The 21,089-nt window shown below is 35.7% G+C and overlaps 1 protein-coding gene and 1 non-coding gene across 3 annotated transcripts in view; one reads left to right on the top strand and one right to left on the bottom strand.

Moving 5' to 3' along the window:
• The window catches only part of RAD18 (RAD18 E3 ubiquitin protein ligase), a 103,437-nt gene that overhangs the window by 35,651 nt on the left and 46,697 nt on the right, over positions 1 to 21,089 (bottom strand). For both annotated transcript variants that reach the window (XM_074404857.1, XM_003927112.4), the window contains 2 exons: positions 8,711 to 8,787; positions 7,407 to 7,467 (listed from right to left, as the gene is read on the bottom strand). In XM_074404857.1, the coding sequence (XP_074260958.1) occupies positions 7,407 to 7,467; positions 8,711 to 8,787 (138 nt within the window). The remainder of the gene's footprint in view (positions 1 to 7,406; positions 7,468 to 8,710; positions 8,788 to 21,089) is intronic.
• Positions 19,970 to 20,107, top strand: LOC120367658 (small nucleolar RNA SNORA43). The gene has a single exon (XR_005581983.1). It is a non-coding gene; the product is annotated as a small nucleolar RNA SNORA43 (small nucleolar RNA).

The raw sequence follows: 21,089 nt of genomic DNA, 5'->3' as shown, positions 1-21,089 counted from the left end.
TCCTACTAAGGCCATGTCACTGTACACATAAAGACTGCAAATTTAAGAATTAGTCAAGAAATTTGCTAAAGTAATCGCATTAACAGTTAAGGAGGCTTAATGACTTATTATCTTCCGAAGTAATAAAACCCCAGATTTAAATGTAATTACCCCACAGCTAGGCTGGAAACCAAAAGTAAATGGCAGCTACTACTCTGGCTTTAGCCAGAGAATTCCTGTAACTCCTGCTCAGAAAAAGAAACATGTCAACAGATAAAGACTAGTAACATTGTTCCCACTTAACCTCTTTACTTCATTTTAGAAGTTTTGCCACTTGGCAAGTACTGTAGAGTTTAAAATCTCAATTCTGGTGGGTATATGTCCTGAAAGTATTTTTCTTTTTTTTTCTTTTGAGACAGAGTCTCACTCTGTCACCAGGCTGGACTGCAGCGGCAAACTCTCAGCTCACTGCAACCTCCACCTCCCAGGTTCAAGCAATCCTCCTGCCTCAGCCTCCTGAGTAGCTGGTACTACAGGTACGAACCACCATGCCCAGGAAACTTTTTGTATTTTTAGTAGAGATGGGGTTTCACCATGTTGGCCAGGATAGTCTCGATCTGTCAACCTCATGATCCTCCCATCTCAGCTCCCAAAGTGCTGGGATTACAGGACTGAATCACCATGCCTGGCCTGCCTCTTAAAAGTTTTAAGTGGCTTAGCTAGTTGTGGGAACGTCCATGACAAGGTACAAGTTCAACCAACTCATTTTCTTCCAGATTTTAAATACTTGAATCATACCATCCTTTGTACCTCTCCAAGTTTAAATGTAATCTTTTTTAGTACCAAGTCAAGGCCTTCACTCCCTGATCACTTTAACTGCTCTTCTTCAGACCAGCCCTTACAGTCAAAAGTGTCTCTGGGTCCGCCCAAGAATGTGGAACCCAGTAATACAAAATACAAAAAGGATCTCTCGAGAGTGGAACAGACGCATACCCTTATACAGTGATGCCACTGAGATACTTACTCGTCTACTTTAAACAAGAAATGAGTTTGGAGTCAGTGTTTCCAAAGTAAAATCCCATATATTTCTTTCACCATGACATCACCAGAGGTTAACAGTTATGGCTAACATTCACTACATTATTCTATTCATCTAGCCCTGAACTGAGTAGTGACACTTTAATTTCATGATAATTCTCAAATGGGCATTGAATACTGCTAAACCACTCTTCAACCTTTCTCTAGTAAAGTCTGCTTTACTATTCTCCAAAATGTCTGTCTCACACTTTCTTCTCTTCATTCAAATATTCAACACTCCCCATGTGGCCCCTTTTTAGTTGGCCTTACACTACTTTGAAAAATATAGAATCACTCTAACAGAAACTCTGTCATCTTCCAACCACCAATATATCTTGTCTGTGCACTTATGATCTACTTCCCTTGTTCTTACCATGAAACAATTGTCCTTGCTACAATTAAAGGCTAACACCTAACTTATGCTCAGGATTCCATCATGAAGCTGTGAACAGAGAGATTGTGCCTTCAAACCTAGAGTGTGAATTATGGAAACAACTCAGTAAATCTGGAACCAGTATTTTTTTCTTAACTAAATAAAGAGAATAGAATGCAGCCTGTTAAAGATTGAAAAGGTAAAAACTATTTTGTGAAACATCTGTTTCAGTCACATGCATGTATATAGTTAGTAGTGATATAAAATATATCTCTCACTGTCGGTTGTAGTCAAAAAGATCAGAAAGCCAGAGTTATGTATCTCCCAATTTAAAAAACAAACTTAAAAAAACAAGCAAACAAAACCCTCACTTTACCCAACACCTACCTCCAGCTATGACCCATTTTTATGTTCTCTTTAACACAGTAAAACCTCCCCAAAGATTCATCTACCTTAATGGTCTCGTTTCCTCACCTACAACTTGGTCTCACTCAATCAACTCTAAGCATTTCTGACCTCTCTAACCAGACTTGTCTCCTCAAGGTTTGCTGCTTCCAAGCTGTGAAAGCTCTGTTCCCTTCTAGTTCTGTGAAATGTAGTGTTGCCCATTCACAGCAACGTTTAGCCTAAGTCATGATTTGTTTTCTCTCTATCTCAGAGATCACAGTCCTGTGCTACCTGTTTCCCATTATCTCAAAAACCATTAAACATTCACCTGGTTTTCTAGGTGTTTTTGTTTTTGTTTTTGTTTTTTTAATGGAGGAGAGTAAATATAGTCTCTGTTATTCCATCTGGGCTAATAGAAATCTCCATTTTTATTTTTTGGCGAGGAGGAAATTGTTTTTTTAATCAAAATATGTTATTTATGCTAACATGTGATGGGTTTGTTAATATTTTTGAAATAGCTTGGCTTTAATTTCTTCTTTGACCTATGGGTTATTTTGAAATGGATTATTTAATTTCCAAATATTTGGTGACTTTCCCAAGGGCTTTGTTACTGATTTCTAATTTAATTTCATTGTGGTCAGAGAACATATTTTGCATGCCAAATGAATACTCAAGGTGAACTCTCTGCAGATCACTGAATTTTTCCTTCCAGTACTCTATCCTGCTAACTCTAACTCCCTTAGTTCGTCTGATCTCTCAGCTCTTTCTCCTTAGAGTCTTCAGGCTCTGCCTGGAATACACACTTGCCCATATTACCAGGACACTCTATGATAAGGCTGTTCACATTTTTTGCTTATCTCTTAAGGATCCCTGTCCTTTGGTGCCCAATGGCCAGTATCTTGAAAACTGCTATTTCATATGTTTTATACATTCATTTTGCTTTTTTGGGGTAGAAAAGTAAATGAAGTTATTCCACGGCTGGAAACAGATGTCCTCTAAGTTTTAATTGATAATGTGATACATATCAATAGATATGACCCATATAAACAAAAAATTCTTGTGAAAAAGCATTGCTGGGCTCCTGGCTAAACTCCACCCTCAAGCCTAGAACCTTGGCCCTAAGTGAAAACAGCTGACCCCGTTCCTCCACCCAAATATTGCCCTTTTTGGTCTGCTACACCCCTATACTGTGGCCATAAAAACACTTCAGCTAGCCAAGCAACACAAGTGGGTGATGCAAGCAGTCAGGGATGCAAGCTGCTGAGCATCAGGGATACAAGCTGCTGAACGTCGGAGGCTATGGACAGATACAGCTAACATCAGATGGTGCAGCGTCAGGGAAAGATTAACTTCTCCCACCATCCCATTTCCACCTCCCACCCACCGAGAGCCATCACCCACTAAAATCCTCCACATATACTACCCTTCAATCCATTTGTGCAACCTAATTTTTCTAAGATGCCAGACAAGTACCTGTGTGCTGAAAGGGCAAAGGCTTAGACACTGCTACAGGGCCTGCACAGAGCCTGCTCCGAGCCTGCTCCCACCAGAGAGGAGTGACCAGCCAGTTCCAGAATTCATTCCCTCTTGCAAGGAGTGTCCAGCAGTGGGCTGAGTGAAAGGAGCAACCAGTTCCTGCCCACAAAGGGGGTCAAGGGAACTAACCCATCTCATAAGGGGGCTTATCCAGGATATGACAAAGGGTGAGTTAAAATGTGGAATTGTTCAATCTGTCTCTTGTCCAAGACCCTGCCACCTCTTTCTTTCCTTTGGGTAAAAGGAATGTTGGCTCTCTTTCCCTTTATGGAGGTCTAGCTGGTCTGAACTGGGATAGAGTGATCAAAGGAACCTATTTCCAGAGAGCAAGAGGCTTCCCCTGAGGCCCCCAACCTACCCTCAACATTCACTTTAAGTTTTTTTTTTCTTTTCTAAGCGAGAGAGTTTTTTTCATACCTCAGGACTCCGCTTACAATAGAGAAACCACAGAGGAGCCACCCCTGAGGTCATTAGGACAAGCCCTAATCCAATATGACTGGTATGTTTATAAAAGAGGGAAATTTGGACACAGAGACACACATAGAGGGAAGATGATGTCAAAAGTCATAGGGAGAAGATGGCCATCTACAGCCAAGGAGAGAGGCGTAGAATAGATCCTTCCTGCATGGCCCTGAGAAGCTTGGGACACCTTGACCTTGGACTTTTAGCTTCCAAAACTGTGAGACAATAAATTTGTTATTTAAGCCATGCATAGTACTTAGTACATAGTACTGTGTATAGTACTTTGTTATGGCAGCCCTAGCACACTAATAAAAACATGTAATTGGAAATTAGTTAGAAATAATAAATTAACTGCACAATCAATAATGATTATGACCATTTTATCAAAAAGTTAAACTTTCTTATATTCTTCCTTGCTTTGCTTTTTCACTTATCACTTTATAAAATACTGGTAAAATATAAACTCCAACAGAGTAGGCTGTTTGTCTGTCTTGTTCATTCTGTATCCCCAGCTACTAGCACAGTATCTGGCACATACTAAGTACTCAAAAAATGTGTGATAGCTGAATAAATGGAATAGTACTATGAAAAAAACACAAGACGATGTAAGTACATATAAAAAGAAAATCTTACCTTGTCTGAGAGATCACAAAGGGTTTCCCAGGGAAACTACAATTGAGCTGACTGAGAGTAGGGAGTATAGATAGGGGTTAGAGGCAATTAGTGAAAGAGATATTTCCAGACAAAGTGAGAAGAGGGTAACAAATGCCCTAAAGCAGTGAAGAACTCGGTTATAAAGGTAAAAGATAGCCAGATTGACTAAAATACAAGGAGTAAGGGGAAGAGAAGAGGCAAGGCTAGAGAGGTAGACAGGTCTAGATACAGGAATGAACAGACTTTATAAACTCTAGCTTAAAAGAAATAGAAAGCCACTGAAGAGTTTTTTATATTGGCAGGAGGGCAGCAAGGCAGAAATGGCATGTGAAGACTCAGCAGTTTTGGAAGACAGTTTTGGCTTCTGAGTATTAGGAAGGGGCAAGAGTAGATGGGGGATGACTAGAAAGCAAAGTGATACATAAAAAGTGTATGGACTCAGGGGATATTTAGAAGATAGAGGCTGACAGAATTTGATGGGGCACTGAACATGGGCAGATCAAGAAAGAAAAAAAGTAACAAATGAAAGATAAAGAATCAAAATGGCAAGCTAGTTATTAGCAACAGTGCTGGAAAGTAGAAAACAATGGAAGAATATCTTTGAAAATTTGGAGAAAGGCATCTATCCAACCTAAAGTTCTATAAATAGCCAAATAATATTAATCAATAATAAAGGTGTTTTTCCAGTTATGCACGGAATTTTATATATCTCAAGAAATATTCCTCTATACCATGGCTCTCCAATCTTTTGGCTTCCCTGGGCCACAATGGAAGAATTGTCTTGGGCCACAAATAAAATACACTAACACTAATGATAGCAGATAAGCCATATATATATATATATAAAATAATGTTTTAATAAAGTTTACAAATTTGTGTTTGGCTGCATTCAAAGGCCATCCCGGGCCATGTGGGGCCCACGGGCTGTGGGTTGGACAAGCCTGCATACGCTCTTTCTCAGGAAGTTTCCTGGAAAATGTATTCTACCAAAACAAGGCAAGAGGGAGACTTGGAACCTTGAAGAAGTGAACCAACACAGGAAGGAGGAGAGCAGAATCCCCAGAAGGTTGGTGGTCAAGAAATTCTAGGAGAGCAGCCATGTATTAACAGGAGGCAAAAAGAGCAAGCACAGTAGACTGGAACTAGACAAGAGAGTCTGGGGGTGGCCCTACGGGAGAAATTCTTGAGGAAATAACGAATTATAATCAATGTGTGCAAATGTATTGAAAAGTGATTTGCACTTCTGTTGGAAGGTTTAGAGACATATTAGTACAGGTAAATAAACAAATAAAATTATTAATTATAAGAAAAACCAGAATGTTTTCACGAAAGGAATTATAACCACCTTATACATACCGTCTGGCTCGAGCCATAAACAATGTATCTAACTAAATACTGATCTTACAAAAAATTATGGCATAATATTTAAAGGATGGAAGGGAAGCAAAGGTAGGGGCAGGATATATATATGAGCTAAATCTCCATCTTTCGTATTAGCACATCAACAGTTAATACGGAATTTAAAAACTTCAAGAAGTAGCAGAAAGAATACTTTTTTATAAATTGTAAAGTAATTACCAATAGTAACTCCAAAAGGCTTGAGAGTTGTTACCTCTAGGGAATGGGAATAGAGGCAGGTTGTTGGAGGAAGCAAGAGATTGCTCTTTTACATAATAAGCCTTATAAAAAGTAAATTTTAAAAAAACTACATGTAAAACATTAATAAAATATTTAAAAGATGAAGATATATCAATAGTATGGTTATAACCTAACACTAAATCAAAATATATGACTAAACTAAAAGGCTAAGCATCTAAGCTTTGTGAAGCACCTGACTTTTGAGGTTTAAGACTAAATAAATTAATTTAATATGACCTATTTAGTAAGGTTACACTTTTTTTTGGATCTCTAAATGGTGGGCAGTGAATATTTTCTTGACTGGATATAGTCCAAATTCTTCTTAATATGGGATAATTATTAGATACCACCTTTTCAGTTATTTAAATTACTTTCTCTCAATACAAATTTTCTGGTTTCCTTATTTTTACAGGCCTTAGTGATCCTTATTTTTACAGGCCATTTCAGTGATCATTTGATACTCTCTTTTCTTTTCCTTTCCAAAGAAAAATCACTCTGACTTCCTAAAAGTTGATCACATCATACTTATCTGTCTAGCAACAGAATAATGGTGACTTTTGTTGTTCAGTCTATAATCCAAGAATCCTCTAGGAAGGCACAAGCGATCACACCTACATCCAGTGCATGTATGCTCCATCCTCCCTCAGTTTAAGAAATGAAAAGAGAAAAAAATTATCTTACCTCAATTAAAACATACCCCACCTGGGAATACTCACTCCATGAACATTTATTAACTATCTACTGCTTGTCAGGCTCTTAAATTTAAACTACAAACCAACCAACCACACAAAGAATAACAGCTATCCAACTGACAAAATAGTAATGTGTTAGCCCTGGGAAAGATATACACACAGATCATTTAAAGAAAAGCAAGTAATAAAGCTGGGAGGTTGCTAACAACTAACAAAATGAAAACTATTTTTGGCACAAATTTGCAAGCTATAGAAGTGCGGAAATCCTATACAGAAGTATTGTTACTGAATGGCCTGAGGACAGGATAGAGTCCAGAATGTTTCCATTTTAATCCCATCTTCTTCTCACAGAGATGCTTTGAGAGCAGATAATTAATATTTGCAAGGGCTTCGTGATAAGCTCAAAGTAGAATGCTAGTCATAAATATCAAAAAGCAGGCACATAAAATATAAAAAGTCACTGTCTGAGTACACACCCAATTAAAATTCAATTTCTTGAGCAATGTTGACAAAAGTTTGAGTTGAACCTTAATATAAAACATTATTCTGAAAAAATTACTTAAGATGAAAAACGGTAAACTCTTTACAAATAAAGTCACACAACTTACGATATTTACTGTGAATTTCATCTATTTCCTTTTCCGTTTGGTCCTTTGTAAAAACCATTACCTAAAATAATCAAAAAAAGATCTTAATAAAAATCTCTCCAAAATAACAAAAGGGGAAATATCACAAACTTTCAAATCTCAGACGTGTTTAAAAGAGAAGACTGTTTTATATAGACCTAGGATTCCTTTGTACTTCCCTTAAATACCAGAAATGGTATACATTTTACTCATTATTTTTTCTCATCAGTAGAAAATGCAATATAATTAAATTATATATTAACAAAATAACAAATTTTCCATGTTCAATATTTAATTTTCAACATTCTTTAATATAGCAGGCAACATTTAAAACCCCCAGAAGACTGATGACACTTAGCTGACTATCAGTAAGGCTGATCTTCTCGTCTGCCTTCTCTCCTTTCCAACCTAACTTCTCCAGATCATTCTAGAAAAGTAATATGCATAGAAAATGCAGTAATACAAAACACAGTAGTTAAATTTCTAGGTCAACTTTTCTAAACCTCAGATTTAAAAGATCAGAAGTTGACTTCCACGATTCACTGCAGTTCCCATCTTACAGTTGGCACATAGGTAACAATAGAGTCAATGTAAATCCCTTTTCTTTTTCCTACTTATCTGGTTATAAACTTACTTTCTTAAAGTAACCACTGCTTCCCTCACACACTATAGATGGTCTAGGAAAAAAAAGTCTACTTGGAAGAGACCAAAACACTTCCTGCAGTGTCACAGGACACAATGACTATTTTCTTCACTGGTATCCTGTCTTCAAGTTTTGGGCCATCAAGGTAGTGGAAGGCAACAGTGAAGAATTTTAGGTCTCTGAGTCTCTCAAAAGCTCAAGAGAATACTCTATCCTCAAATTACTTAATTTATCCTCTTATAATTAACATTTCCGTAAGTATAATCATAGAATTGCAGAATGCCACAGTTAAAAAGGGATCATAGAGGTCCCTAGAGGTAGCTTAGAGGTCCTTAGAGGTAGCTTATCAAATGCAACCAGCAGAGAAAGGACCAATATCAAAGCTGCCTGATGCACAGGCACAGGCATTCTCTATAGAATTCTAGCTCATGAACAAACTCTTTTTGGATTGCATTGTGTGCTAAAAGACTGCTACGTACAATCAAATATTGTACGAAAATGAGTTGCAAGTAAATCAGAATACACTAAGTGGAAATGTCTTAGTAAATGAACAAGTTTAACAATGGCTTGCTTTAATTTTTGTAGGGTATTAAACTTTCTTTCTTCATTTCTATCCAGATAGTGAAATAGCCCATTAACATACACTTTCATTGAGTTTACTAGCTTCAAGACGCATCCTGGTCTTCTCCATGTTTTCGATTTCTTGAACTATTTCAGCAGCTGTTAAAATAAGAAAATAATCACTAGGTTAATTACATTTTTAAAATCACTGTACAATAATTAAGTTGTGAACATTAGAAAAAGATGGGTGATGACTACATGTGAACTCCCTGATATGTTTTTATAATTTTTCTGTGAATCAATTACCATTTCAAAATAAAAGGTTAAAAAAATGGAGTTAAAACACCGAACTCTTACACATGCACATGCTGTTAAACATACATCCACAAGAGTAAAGTCAAGTCATTTTTCTTTCTCCTTTGAATATATAGATATAAACAGAAGTCTCAATGAAATACAAAAATTAATTTCCTAGTGTAAGTTCAATTATTAGGGGATGTCTGCTCAAACTGCAATTTACTAAATGCAGTACAACAGGTTACTGATGAAGGAGAGAAAAAGACCAACAAACACCAGGAAAAATGTCCTTGCCTCCAGAACCTTTGTCTGTAGGTATGGTTACCAAAGAGATGTGGAATACACCCTACAACATATTAAAGGCCTTTGAGTGCAAATAGCACAGAATTTGCAAATGATATCTTTCTCCATCCAAAGTCAATACTGTACATTAAAACTGAAATACATATGGTATAAAATAAAAATCTACAATTCCTTACAAGTGTTTATACATAAAAATTATATCTGGAATTTGCTTCAAAATAATCCAGGGGAAAGGGGTGTAAATGCTAGATAAAACAACATTAAGATGATTTAAACGGTAATTGTTTAAGCTGGAGTAGGCATATGGGAAAATCAGTAAACTCTTTTCTCTATTTCTGTATATGTATGAAATAATCCCCATTAAAGTTTTATTTAAAAAAAAAAAAAACACAGACCTTAAGAGGATCATTTAAGAATGCAACTGTCTCAATATAAAGTTTATGTTTTCCAAGCACTGAGAGGAACCTTTTGCCTCCCTGATATTGTAAAACCAGCAGAAATGATGTAAACAATCTCTCTGTGAACATGATCAGCTAGTGGTTCTCTCCTTTCCAAACTGAGTCATGGAATAACATGAAAAACACAGGGACCATTTGTATTTTTTCCAGTCCATTAATACAAGTATCACTCAAGATAAAAAAACATCTGGCATCCTCTTCTAAGATATTAGCAAATCTATATTAGGATTCGATGGCTTAAATCTTTTTCAGGGATACTTCTGATTCTGTTTAGGTTGTAGAGAGCTATAAATAATATCACTCTCACCCTAAAGACGAGAAAAAGCTGGGTAATTTATAAAACAATGATTTTTCTTGAATCCATCAGAGCTAAAGTAAGAGAGCAACCAACTAGCCTGAAACCTAAAGAAAGATGGGTGCCTCAGGGGAGAGCGGGGTCATGAGCACTGGTTGACATAGGACAGTGTACAGGAGAAAAGCTGGGACCACCCTATCTCTGAGTAAGATCTCAGCTAAACTTTTTGATAAACTACAAAAGGCCAAGGGTGAGCTACCATGAAAATACAAAAACCCTGGGTGGCTTGAACACAAAGGGCATCGCATCCATTTGCAGGCTATTTTCTACAGACCTCAGTGGGCACTCATAAGAGTCCTCAGCCTCTCATGAGGCTGAGGTAGCTCACTGGAGAAGGGCAGGAAATTAGAAAAGATCTTCCTCCAGACCCAACCAAAAGAGAACCACCCCCACTGTAGGACAGACATGAAGCCCCAACCATATCTTTATTCTTGAAGAAAAGAAAGCATTAAGCCACTGATAAAAAGTCAGCAAATGTTATCCCCAGAGCATAGGTTGCTGAGGGAAGTAAACAGAAACAAACAAACAAAAAGCCCCGCTACCCCTCAGGAGGGTCAAGAAACCATTCTGGGCCCTGACCAGTAGAGGACCCCTGACACTGGCAGTAGAAGTGGGGCAAGATCGCTGAAAAAGCACCACCCCTGAGATGCAGGATTGAAAGACCTGCCTAAGACTGAAGCTCAATCAGAGTGACAGAGAACCCTCCTTTTCTCTCTATCACAAACCTAGCATGATCCAAGTGATACGTAACAGCAGGCTATCTGTAGAAAAGAAATGAATATGGAGACAGACCCTCTCTGAGGCACAGGCTCATAGGGAAAACCTAACTTGTAAGTGATATATAGGTAAATTAAAAAAAAAAAAAAAAAAAAAAAAAAAAAAAGTCTAGCGCCTCAGATTCTTACCTACAAAGTTTGGCTTTCAACTAACACTTAAACATGAAAAAGCGAGCAAACTATAACTAAGATGATAAAGAATCTAGTAGCAAAGATGAACAACATGCATGAACTGATGGGGCATTTCAGTAGAAATTACTTCAACAGAAATCCTTTCTTTTATAAAGAATAAAATAGAAATGCTAGATATATAGATATATAAAACCAACACAGTAACAGATAACTTGACTCAGCAAAAGAAAGAATCAGTGAACCTAAAGTTGGATTGGTATTATCCAATCTAAAACAAAGAGGAAAAAAAAAAAGGAAAAATTAAAAAAGAAAACTCTAACAGAACAGAGCCTCTAAGAGCTATGAGATAATATCAAGAAATATAATATACACATAATAGAAATCAGAGAAAGATATAAAAACAAACCAAAAATGACAACATGCACATAGAAACAAAGAGAAAATCATGTAGCCATATGAGGAAAAAGATGCATTATATAAAGAAAAATCAAGAATTACATCATACTTCTCACCAGAAATTAGTCAAGCCAGATAACAATAGAGTGACATCTTTAAAGCATTAGAAAAAAAGCCTGCCAATCTAGAATTCTATGAAAATATCTTTCAAAAGTGAGAGAAAAACTTTCTGAGGAAATCGTAAGCCAAGAGAATGTATTAGCAGCCCTCCATTACAAAAAGCATTAAAACAAGTTCTTCAAGTAGAAGAACCAGAAAGAAACTTACCTAAGAAGTGAAAACTGGTGAAAATGGTAAACATGAAAATAAGTATAAAATATACTTTGTTCTTATTTTTAACTACTGTAAAAGATAACTGATTAATGGACAAATAGCAACATATTGTGTTAATAGTATATGTAAAAGGAATTCATGACAGTAACAGTACAATGAATTAGAAGTTGAAGTATACTGTTAAAAGTTTCTTACTAGTGAAGCTGTATAATTACTTAAAGGTAGACTCTAACTAACGAAAGATATATGCTGCAAACCCTAGAGATCACTAAAATTTTCTGAAAAAGAGGTAAAGTAATAAGGCAATAATGGAAATAAAATATAATAATAAAAACACTCAATCCAAAAGACAGCAAAAAAGATAAAAACAACAAAAAGGAGATGGAACCAGGAAAAAAAACAGCAAGATATTAAACTCAAAGCCAACTACATCAGTATTTACATTAAAGAAATGGTTTTGGGCCGGGCGTGATGACTCACGCCTGTAATCCCAGCACTTTGGGAGGCCAAGGCGGGCAGATCACAAGGTCAAGAGATCGAGACCATCCTGGCCAACATGATGAAACCCCGTCTCTACTAAAGATAACAAAAAAATTAGCTGGGCATGGTGGCACACGCTTGTAGTCCAGGCTACTGGGGAGGCTGACGCAGGAGAATTGCTTGAACCCGGGAGGTAGAGGTTGCAGTGAGCCAAAGTCACGCCACCGCACTCCAGCCTGGTGTCTGGTGACGGAGTAAAACTCTGTCTCAAAAAAAAAAAAAAAAAAAAAAAAAAATGGTTTTAAAGCACCAATTAAGAGACAGAAAATGTCAGATTGGATAAAAAAAAGATAGACCAAACTATATACTATCAAAAACAATCCATTTTAAATAAAAAGATGAGCTAAAAATAAAAGCATAGATAGAAATGTCTCATGTAAAGTAATGAAAAGAAAGCTGGAGGAGCTTTATTAATATGAGACACAATAGGCACCAGAACAATGATTGTTATCAAGGATAAAGAGCAAAATTAGGGGCCAAGTGCGGTGGCTCGTGCCTTGCCTATAATCCCAGCACTTTGGGAGGCCAAGGCAGGTGGATCACCTGAGGTCATGAGTCTAAGACCAGAATGACCAACATGGTGAAATTCCATCTCTACTAAAAATACAAAAATTAGCAGGGCATGGTAGCTCATGCCTGTAGTCCAGCTACTCAGGAGGCTGAGGCAGGAAAATTGCTTGAACCCAGAAGGCAGAGTTCAGTGAGCGGAGATCGGGCCACTGCACTCCAGCCTAGGCAACAAGAGTGAAACTCCATCTCAAAAAAAGAAGGAAATTATATCATGATAAAAGAGTCAATTTACCAAGAAGATATAACAACCTTAAATGTGTTTGCCCCTAAAACAGAAATTTAAAATACATGAAAAAGAATTTCTGGTTCCAAACAAGATGGAGTACACTCATTTCTCCCTATTCTTCCCCAAGAAGTACAACTAAAAACCCTGATATAAAACAAACAACTATAAGAGAACTCTGTAAAGTAGAAAGAGGAAAATGGACTGGCTAAGACCTCAGCATATGAGGAATGACACTGTGGCAAGTTCCCTGGGGTTTCTTTATATTCTGTATCTTACAGACTAGGCTCTGGACCACAGAGTCAGCAAGAGAAACAGACAAAAAAGTCTCAAGAAAAATCTATGCTAAGAAAGGACTGAAAAAGAAGGTGCCCAGAAACCTTTTTGATAACACTTGACCTACCTAAGCAAAACACTGCTGATGCTCTCTGCCCTGTGCATTATTACCAGTGAGCAAGTGGGGAGTGTGAACCTCTACCCACCAACCAGTGATAGCAGGGGTCCTAGTGCAGGATGTCCTCACATAGCAACAGTGTCAGTGGAAGCCTAGTGAGGGCTTCTACCCCTCATCCAATAGTGGCAAGTGCCAGCTGTACCCTCTAAACTAGTAACTGGGGAATATCAAAGAGAAGGAAGCTGGAGAAAAGCATTCTTTCAGCCTGTGAAGGATATCCCCAACCAACAGGTAAAACTGGCATACAACTAATATGCCACAAGGTTTGAAAACTGGACCACAGTGTGGAATACCAGGTTTTCACAACAGTCTCCAGGTAGCAATTAAATAAAGTAGAACAAAATAGCATTGCAAGGGATCCAGAAACTAAATCATCATTAGAACCACAGCCTACAAAAGTAGGCCAGGATCTGCATGCTAAACTTAAACAAGATGACTTTCTACTAAATTAGAATATGTAAATAGAACCCAGAATGTCATTAGTGTACAAAAAAATATTCAGAATACAATTTAAAAAAAAAAAAAAAAAACTTGTCATACTAAGAACCAGGAAAATCACAACTTGAATGAAAAAAGACAAGTTGCCAATCCAGAGACAACCCAATTGTTGGAAATATCTGACAAGAATTTTAAAACTACTATCATAAAAATGATCCAACAGGCAATTAGTGCTCTGGGGACAAAACAAAACTGCTACTGTATGAAATACTTTTGAGAGCCTTGAAACATGCAAGTGTAGATGGATTTACATGTATACATATGCATACATGTGTATGTATATGTGTATCCATGTGTGTACATGTGTATATATATGCATATAAATGCACATAATTCCCAGCTTCATCTGCTCAAATAGCCTAGAAGCAAAGACACCAAGTAGCAATGAGCATAGCTAGTAGCCATATCTCAGTTTCACCAATAAAAAGAAACAGAGCTCCTCAGAGAAATTGCTGATTTCAGGGCTGGGACATGGAAGAACAAGAAAAGCTTGCAATATCTTGTTATGTTAGAAATAGGAAAATGGTAAGAAAAATAATGGGGGGTGTCATGAGGACAGAAATCAGAAGGAGGACACTCCTGCTGGCCAAATCTGGAAAAATATAAACACAAAAATAATTAGAAGTAATGAGTTAAAAATCTGTGAATCCATATTCATAAAAGACAAATAATAATAAGGCAGAGGGGAGGGCTCTTATTTTCAGAATCATGCCAAGTATTAATCAGCAAGGGTAAAAAGGAATGCTGAAATTGAAAAATCATCATTTTGAAACTATTACAGAAAAGATTAGTTCAGAAAAAAATTACTAGATGATGCTAAATAAAAGGGTAAAATCTTAATGAGGTATAGAATAGTTACAGAATGTTGAAGTGTCTCTGCAGACTTATTATGACCAAACAGGGAGATGTAAAGTATAAACAAGGAAGAAACTGGCCAGGTAATCAAGCCTAATATCACAAATGAGGGGTACACAGATGTCAAAATGCCTCTACATATATATTCTGAAGACAAAACATCACTTAAATAGTATTCTGGCCAGGAATGCACAATCTGAATTTTGTGTCAGATAAGAACACTTTACATGAAAAACAGAGACATACACAACAAAGACTGTATTATTTTAAAAGGCCAGTGTCATAAAAGACAAACAAAGGCTGAGGAATTATTCCAGATTAAAAGAGACTGAAAAGATATTATCACTAAATGCAATATGTGATCCAAAACTGGATCGTGTACTGCAGGAAAAAAAAAAATCCACAAAGGCTATTATTAGGTCCACTGATAAAACTAGAATAGAGATGATAGATTAGTAAAAGTATTATAACAAAGTTAAATTTACTACAAGTAGTAACTACAGTAGCAATAAAAGAGAATCTTTTTTTCTTAAGAAGTAATACCAGGAAGCATTTCAGGGTAAAGAGTAAACATTATATAACTTATTCTCAGAGAGTTAAGAAAAAATATTGTGTGTAATTACATGGACACATACACACATTCACAGAAATAGAAGAACGGAGTAATTCATAAAACAAATGAGGGAAACTGCTAACAATAGGTGAATCTGTACAAAGGATATAGTCTATGCATTCATTATGATAGTCTTTTACTTTCCTATAAATTTCCAAATAAAAAGTTTTTTCAAAGAATGCAAAATTAAGACTTTTTCGGACAAACAAGCTGAGAGAATTTGTCTCAACAACCCATCTGCACTACAAGAAACATTGAATAATGCAGGCACGATGGTTCATGCCTATAATCCCTGCATTTTGTGGGGCTAAAGCAGGAGGATCTCTTGAGGCTAAGAGGTCAAGACCAGCCTGGGCAACATAGTAAGACCCTGTCTCTACAAAACAAACAAACAAAAATTAGCTGGGCATGGTGGCATGTGCTTGTACTCCTAGCTACTTAGCACAATGAAACAGGAGGATTCCTGGAGTCTGAGGCTGCAGTGAACTATGTGCCACTGCACTTCAGCCTGGGTGACAGAGCAAGACCCCATCTTTTAAAAAAAAAAAAAAAAAGAATGAATGAAATTTTTCAGAAAATGTCCAAATACTGTAGAAATCAAGAAAAAAATAAGTTTTTCAGGCAAAAGAAAATGACACCAGATGAAAACATGGATCTACATAAAGAAACAAAGAATGCTGAAAATGGTAAATATGCAGGTAAACACAGACCTTTTTTCCCCTTTTTTATTTATCATTACTGTTTTTATTTAGTTTAGGCAAAAATGGTAACAAGGTATTATGGAGTTTTTAACATACGTAGAAGAAAAACATATGACAAAATAGTACAAAGAATGAAAGTCATAAGGTCCTTACATTACACATGAAGTAGTATAACATTAATTGAAGTTAGACTGAGATAAATTAAAATGCATATAGTAAACTAGAACAATCACCCCTACAAAAAAACAAAAGAAATACATCTCATAAGATGAAAGTAACAAATACTCAGTTAATCTAAAAGAAAGCAGGAAATGAAGAAAAATCAAAGAATGGTAGAATAAATAGCAAACAAGCAAGATGGCAGATATAAACCTAACCAAATAAAATACATGAAATTAAAATAATTTAAACCCTACAATTCAATAGTAGAGATTGTCAAATTAAATTTAAAAAGAAAATCCAAGCCATATACTGCTTATAATAAAACAGTTTAAATACAATGATACAATAGGTTTAAAGAAAAATGAAATAAAGTAGTTGCTATATTCAGATTTTTGAAACAAGGATTATTATTAGAGATAAAGACATATATGCCATAACAACCAGGCTAAGTAATCAAGAAGATACATAATACTACTAAAAGAATCAAAATACAACAAAACTGAAAATATTGACAGGGAAAATGAAAAATTTATAAATACAGTTGGATATTTCAAAAAGCTTCTCAGTAATTGATAGAATCAGTAAACAGAATATCAGCAAGGATGTTGAAGACTTGAATACGCTATCAAACAAATTTGCATAACTAACGTTTACAGATCACTACACAAAATAGCAAACGTTTCAAGTATTTATGCAATATTCACTAGGAAGACCTAACACTTAAGTTATGAAGCATGTCTCAGTAAATGTAAAAGGTCTGAAATCATACAGATTTCATAGAGAACAGGTTCTCTGAACCACCATGGAACTAAATTAGAAACGAAAAATAAAAAGATATCTAAGAAATAACCAAATCTTTAAAAATTAAACAATACTTCTATATAACATATGAGTTAAAGAAGAATCTACAACAAAAACTAGAAAATATTTTAACTGAAGGAAAAGGAAAATAAGGCCGGTGCGGTGGCTCACGCCTGCAATCCCAGCACTTTGGGAGGCCAAGGTGGGCAGATCACGAGGTCAAGAGATCAAGACCATCCTGGCCAACATGGTGAAACCCTGTTTCTACTAAAAATACAAAAAAACTAGGCGGGTGTGGTAACACGCGCCTGTGGTCCCAGCTACTGGGGAGGCTGAGACAGAAGAATCACTTGAACCCAGGAGGCAGAGGTTTCAGTGAGCCGAGATTGTGCCACTACACTCCAGCCTGGTTACAGTGCGAGACTCCGTCTCAAAAAAAAAAAAAAAAGAAAAGGAAAATACAACCTATCAACGTTTGTGAATGCAGGCAAAATAGTACTTAAGAGAAAAATTTGTATTTTGAGTACATAGAGAACAATCTGAAATTATCTAAACTTCCACAATAAGCTAAAAAAAAAAAAAAAGAAGACCAAATTAAATCTAAAGTAAGAGAGAAATCATAAAAGATTGGAATTCAATGAAATAGAAAAACAGACAAAAACTGAGAAAAAGCAATTTGAGAAAAATGAAGCTGAAGGTTGGTTCTTTAGAAAAATGAGAAAAATACTTGTAGGAAGAACAATCAGGAAAAAAGACACATTTTCAGTATAGAAAATGAAAGAGAGTAAATCACCACAAATCCCATAGATACTAAAAGGTTAACAAGAAAATGTTACTTAAAAAAACAAAAACAAAAAGAACCCTCTGGCAATAGATTCAACAACTTAGATGAAATGAACACATTCCTTGCTAAAGATGAATGGTTACTTTAATATTCAAAAATTAATCAGTGTAATGCAAATTAATACTAAATCTAGAAGAAGGACAACAATAAAAAAGACAGACTAACAGGTGTTGGCAAAGACATGGAGCAACTGGAACTCTTTTTTTTTTTTTTTTTTTTTAAGATGGAGTCTCACTCTGTCATGAAGGCTGGAGTGCAATAGTATGATTCTTGCTCACCGCAACCTCTGCTTACTTGGTTCATGCAATTCTCTGGTCTCAGCCTCCAAAGTAGCTGGGATTACAGGCACCCACCACTGTCATCTAACTAATGTTTTGTATTTTTAGCAGAGAACGTTTTCACCATTTTGGCCAGGCTGGTCTCCAACTCCTGACCTCAGGTGATTCACCCGCCTCAGCCTCCCAAAGTGTAGGGATTACAGGCATGAACCACTGTGCCCAGCCCAACTGGAACTCTTATACGTTGTTGATAGGATATAAAATGATGTAGCCACTTTATACAACAGTTTAGCAATTCCTCAAAATGCTAAAATAGAGTTACCATATGACTCACCAATTCAAATACACAATAGAAATGAAAACGTATGTCCACATAAAAAGTTGTACATAAATGTTAATAACAGCATTATTTATAATAGTCAAAAAGCAGAAAAATGTCATATGTGAACTAATGAACAGACACAAAAATGTGACATATTCATACAATGGAATATTATTTGGCAATGAAAATGAATGAGTATTGACCAAGATAAACCTTGAAAACATTATACAAGTGAAAGAAGTTAGTTTATACAAGGCTATAAGCTATACGATTCCATTTAAAGGGAATGTCCAGAATAGACAAATCTATAGAGACAGAAAGTAAATTACTGGCTATCTAGAGCTGGAAGGGTTGGTAGAAAATGATGCCAATGAATACTGTGCTCTTTCTGGGTAACAAAAATGTTCTAAAATTTAATGTGATGATAGTCATACAGTTGTACAGTCTATGAATATACTGAAAACCACTGAACTGTATGTACACTTTAGCTGGGTATGAATTATATCTCAGTATTATATGAATTATATTTCAACAAACTGATTAAAACTCAATTTTGTAAATCATATCACAGAATAAAGAAAAAATATTAAAATCTCAATAGATGCAGAATAAGGAATTGACAATTCAATGCTCCTTCATAATTCTCAATAAACTAGGAAGGGAAGAAATGTCCTCAACCTCATAAAAGGCATCTGTGAAAACCTATCAATCAGGGTTAATAGTGAAAGACTAAATGTTTTACCTATAAGATTGGGGTATTCCAGAATTAAAAGAACATATATTGATGCAATAGTATTGTCACTCAAATGTATTTTTGAAGGCAATTATTCTTCCTTTTGGGGAGATAGACCCCTGAAAAATCAGATGAAAGTTAGAGATCCTTTCTTAAAAAATTCATATGAAAAAAAAGATTGGGGAAAGGAAAGGATATTTGCCTACACCACTTTTGTCTCACATCACACTAGAGGTTCTACCAATGCAACCAACCAAGGCTAGAAAGATAAATAAAATGCATATCGACTGAAAAAAAAACTTGTTTTTGACATGTAACTTGATTGTGTATATAAAAATCCTATGAAATCTATAAAAAATCAGAAATAGTGAATTTCACTAGTTAATAGTATACAAATATATAAAAATTAACATATCAAAATGAGTCTTCAAAATAGTAATAAACAATAAGAAACTGAAATTTTAAAACACCACTCGTAATAGCACCAAAAGACATGAAATATTTAGGGATAAATTTAACAAAATACATAAAAAACTAGACAGCACTATTGAGAGAAATTAAAGGAGGCCTAAAGAGACATAGCAAGAATTTACATTAAAAGTCTTAATATTGTTAAGATACCAGTTCTAAGCTGATGTGGGTAATCTCACTCAAAATCCCAAAAGGTACACATTAATAAACTGAATGTCCTGCAGATGCTGTCCTGGACCTACCAGCAGCACAGATGCAGATGCTCTGCTCTGCCTGTAACATCAGGGTAAAGTCAAAGTGGTTATTTCTACACTGAGTATTCAGAAAACAGTAAACAAGAAGAATGGATAATAGCCTGACATTTCTTAGAGAGAAAAAACCAACAACAACAACGAAACAAAACAAAACAAAAAACTGAGTCTAACATTTACGTAGAATTGCAAAGGACCTAGAACAACTTTGAGAACACAGTTGAAGGACTTATACTACCTGATAATTTTAAGACTTACTATAACGTTACAGAAATCAAGAGTGTTGAAGGACTTATACTACCTGATAATTTTAAGACTTACTATAACGTTACAGAAATCAAGAGTGTGGCATGGGTGAAAGAACAGATACGCAGATCAATGGAACGGCATAGATTCTAGATAGATTTGCATACTATATACATGGCCAACAGGTTTTTCACAATGGAGGCAAAGTAATTCAGTGGGGAAAAGAGTCTTTTTAACAAATGTGCTGAAAAACTAGACATACATATTTTTTAAATGAACTTTGACATTTACCTTCTACCATATAGAAAAACTAAATGAAAATGGATCATAGATTTAAATATAAAAGCTAAAATTATAAAACTCCTGAAAACAACACAGGAGAAAATCTTTGTGATCTTAGGATAGGCAAATATTTTGTTGATATGCAACACAATTGTGTATCATGAAACGATACACAAGACCCATAAATTATAAAATAAAAAAGTAAACTAATTTCATCTCTGCTCTTCAAAGACATTAAGAAAATGACAAGGTAAGCCACATACTAAGATAAAAATATTCACAACACATATATTTAACAAATTCAGTATCCAGAATATATAAATAACTTACAAATCAATAAAAAGAGTTAAGGGGCAGAATATTTCAACAGATCCTTTATCAAAGAAAATATACAAATAGCAAATAAAAAATATCAAAAGACAGTAGACACCACTAGACACAGGAAAATGCAAATTAAAACCATCATGAGACACCACTACCACACACCCACTAGAATGGCGAAAATTAAGAAGAATGAAAATACCAAGTGTTAGCAAGTGTGTGGGAAAAGTGGGACTCTCTCACACA

This window comes from Saimiri boliviensis, chromosome 8 (assembly GCF_048565385.1).
Source record: "Saimiri boliviensis isolate mSaiBol1 chromosome 8, mSaiBol1.pri, whole genome shotgun sequence".
In the NCBI taxonomy this organism is placed as follows: domain Eukaryota; kingdom Metazoa; phylum Chordata; class Mammalia; order Primates; family Cebidae; genus Saimiri; species Saimiri boliviensis.
The sequence above is the reverse complement of the archived record's forward strand: the minus strand, read 5'-3'. Positions and strand labels throughout refer to the sequence as shown.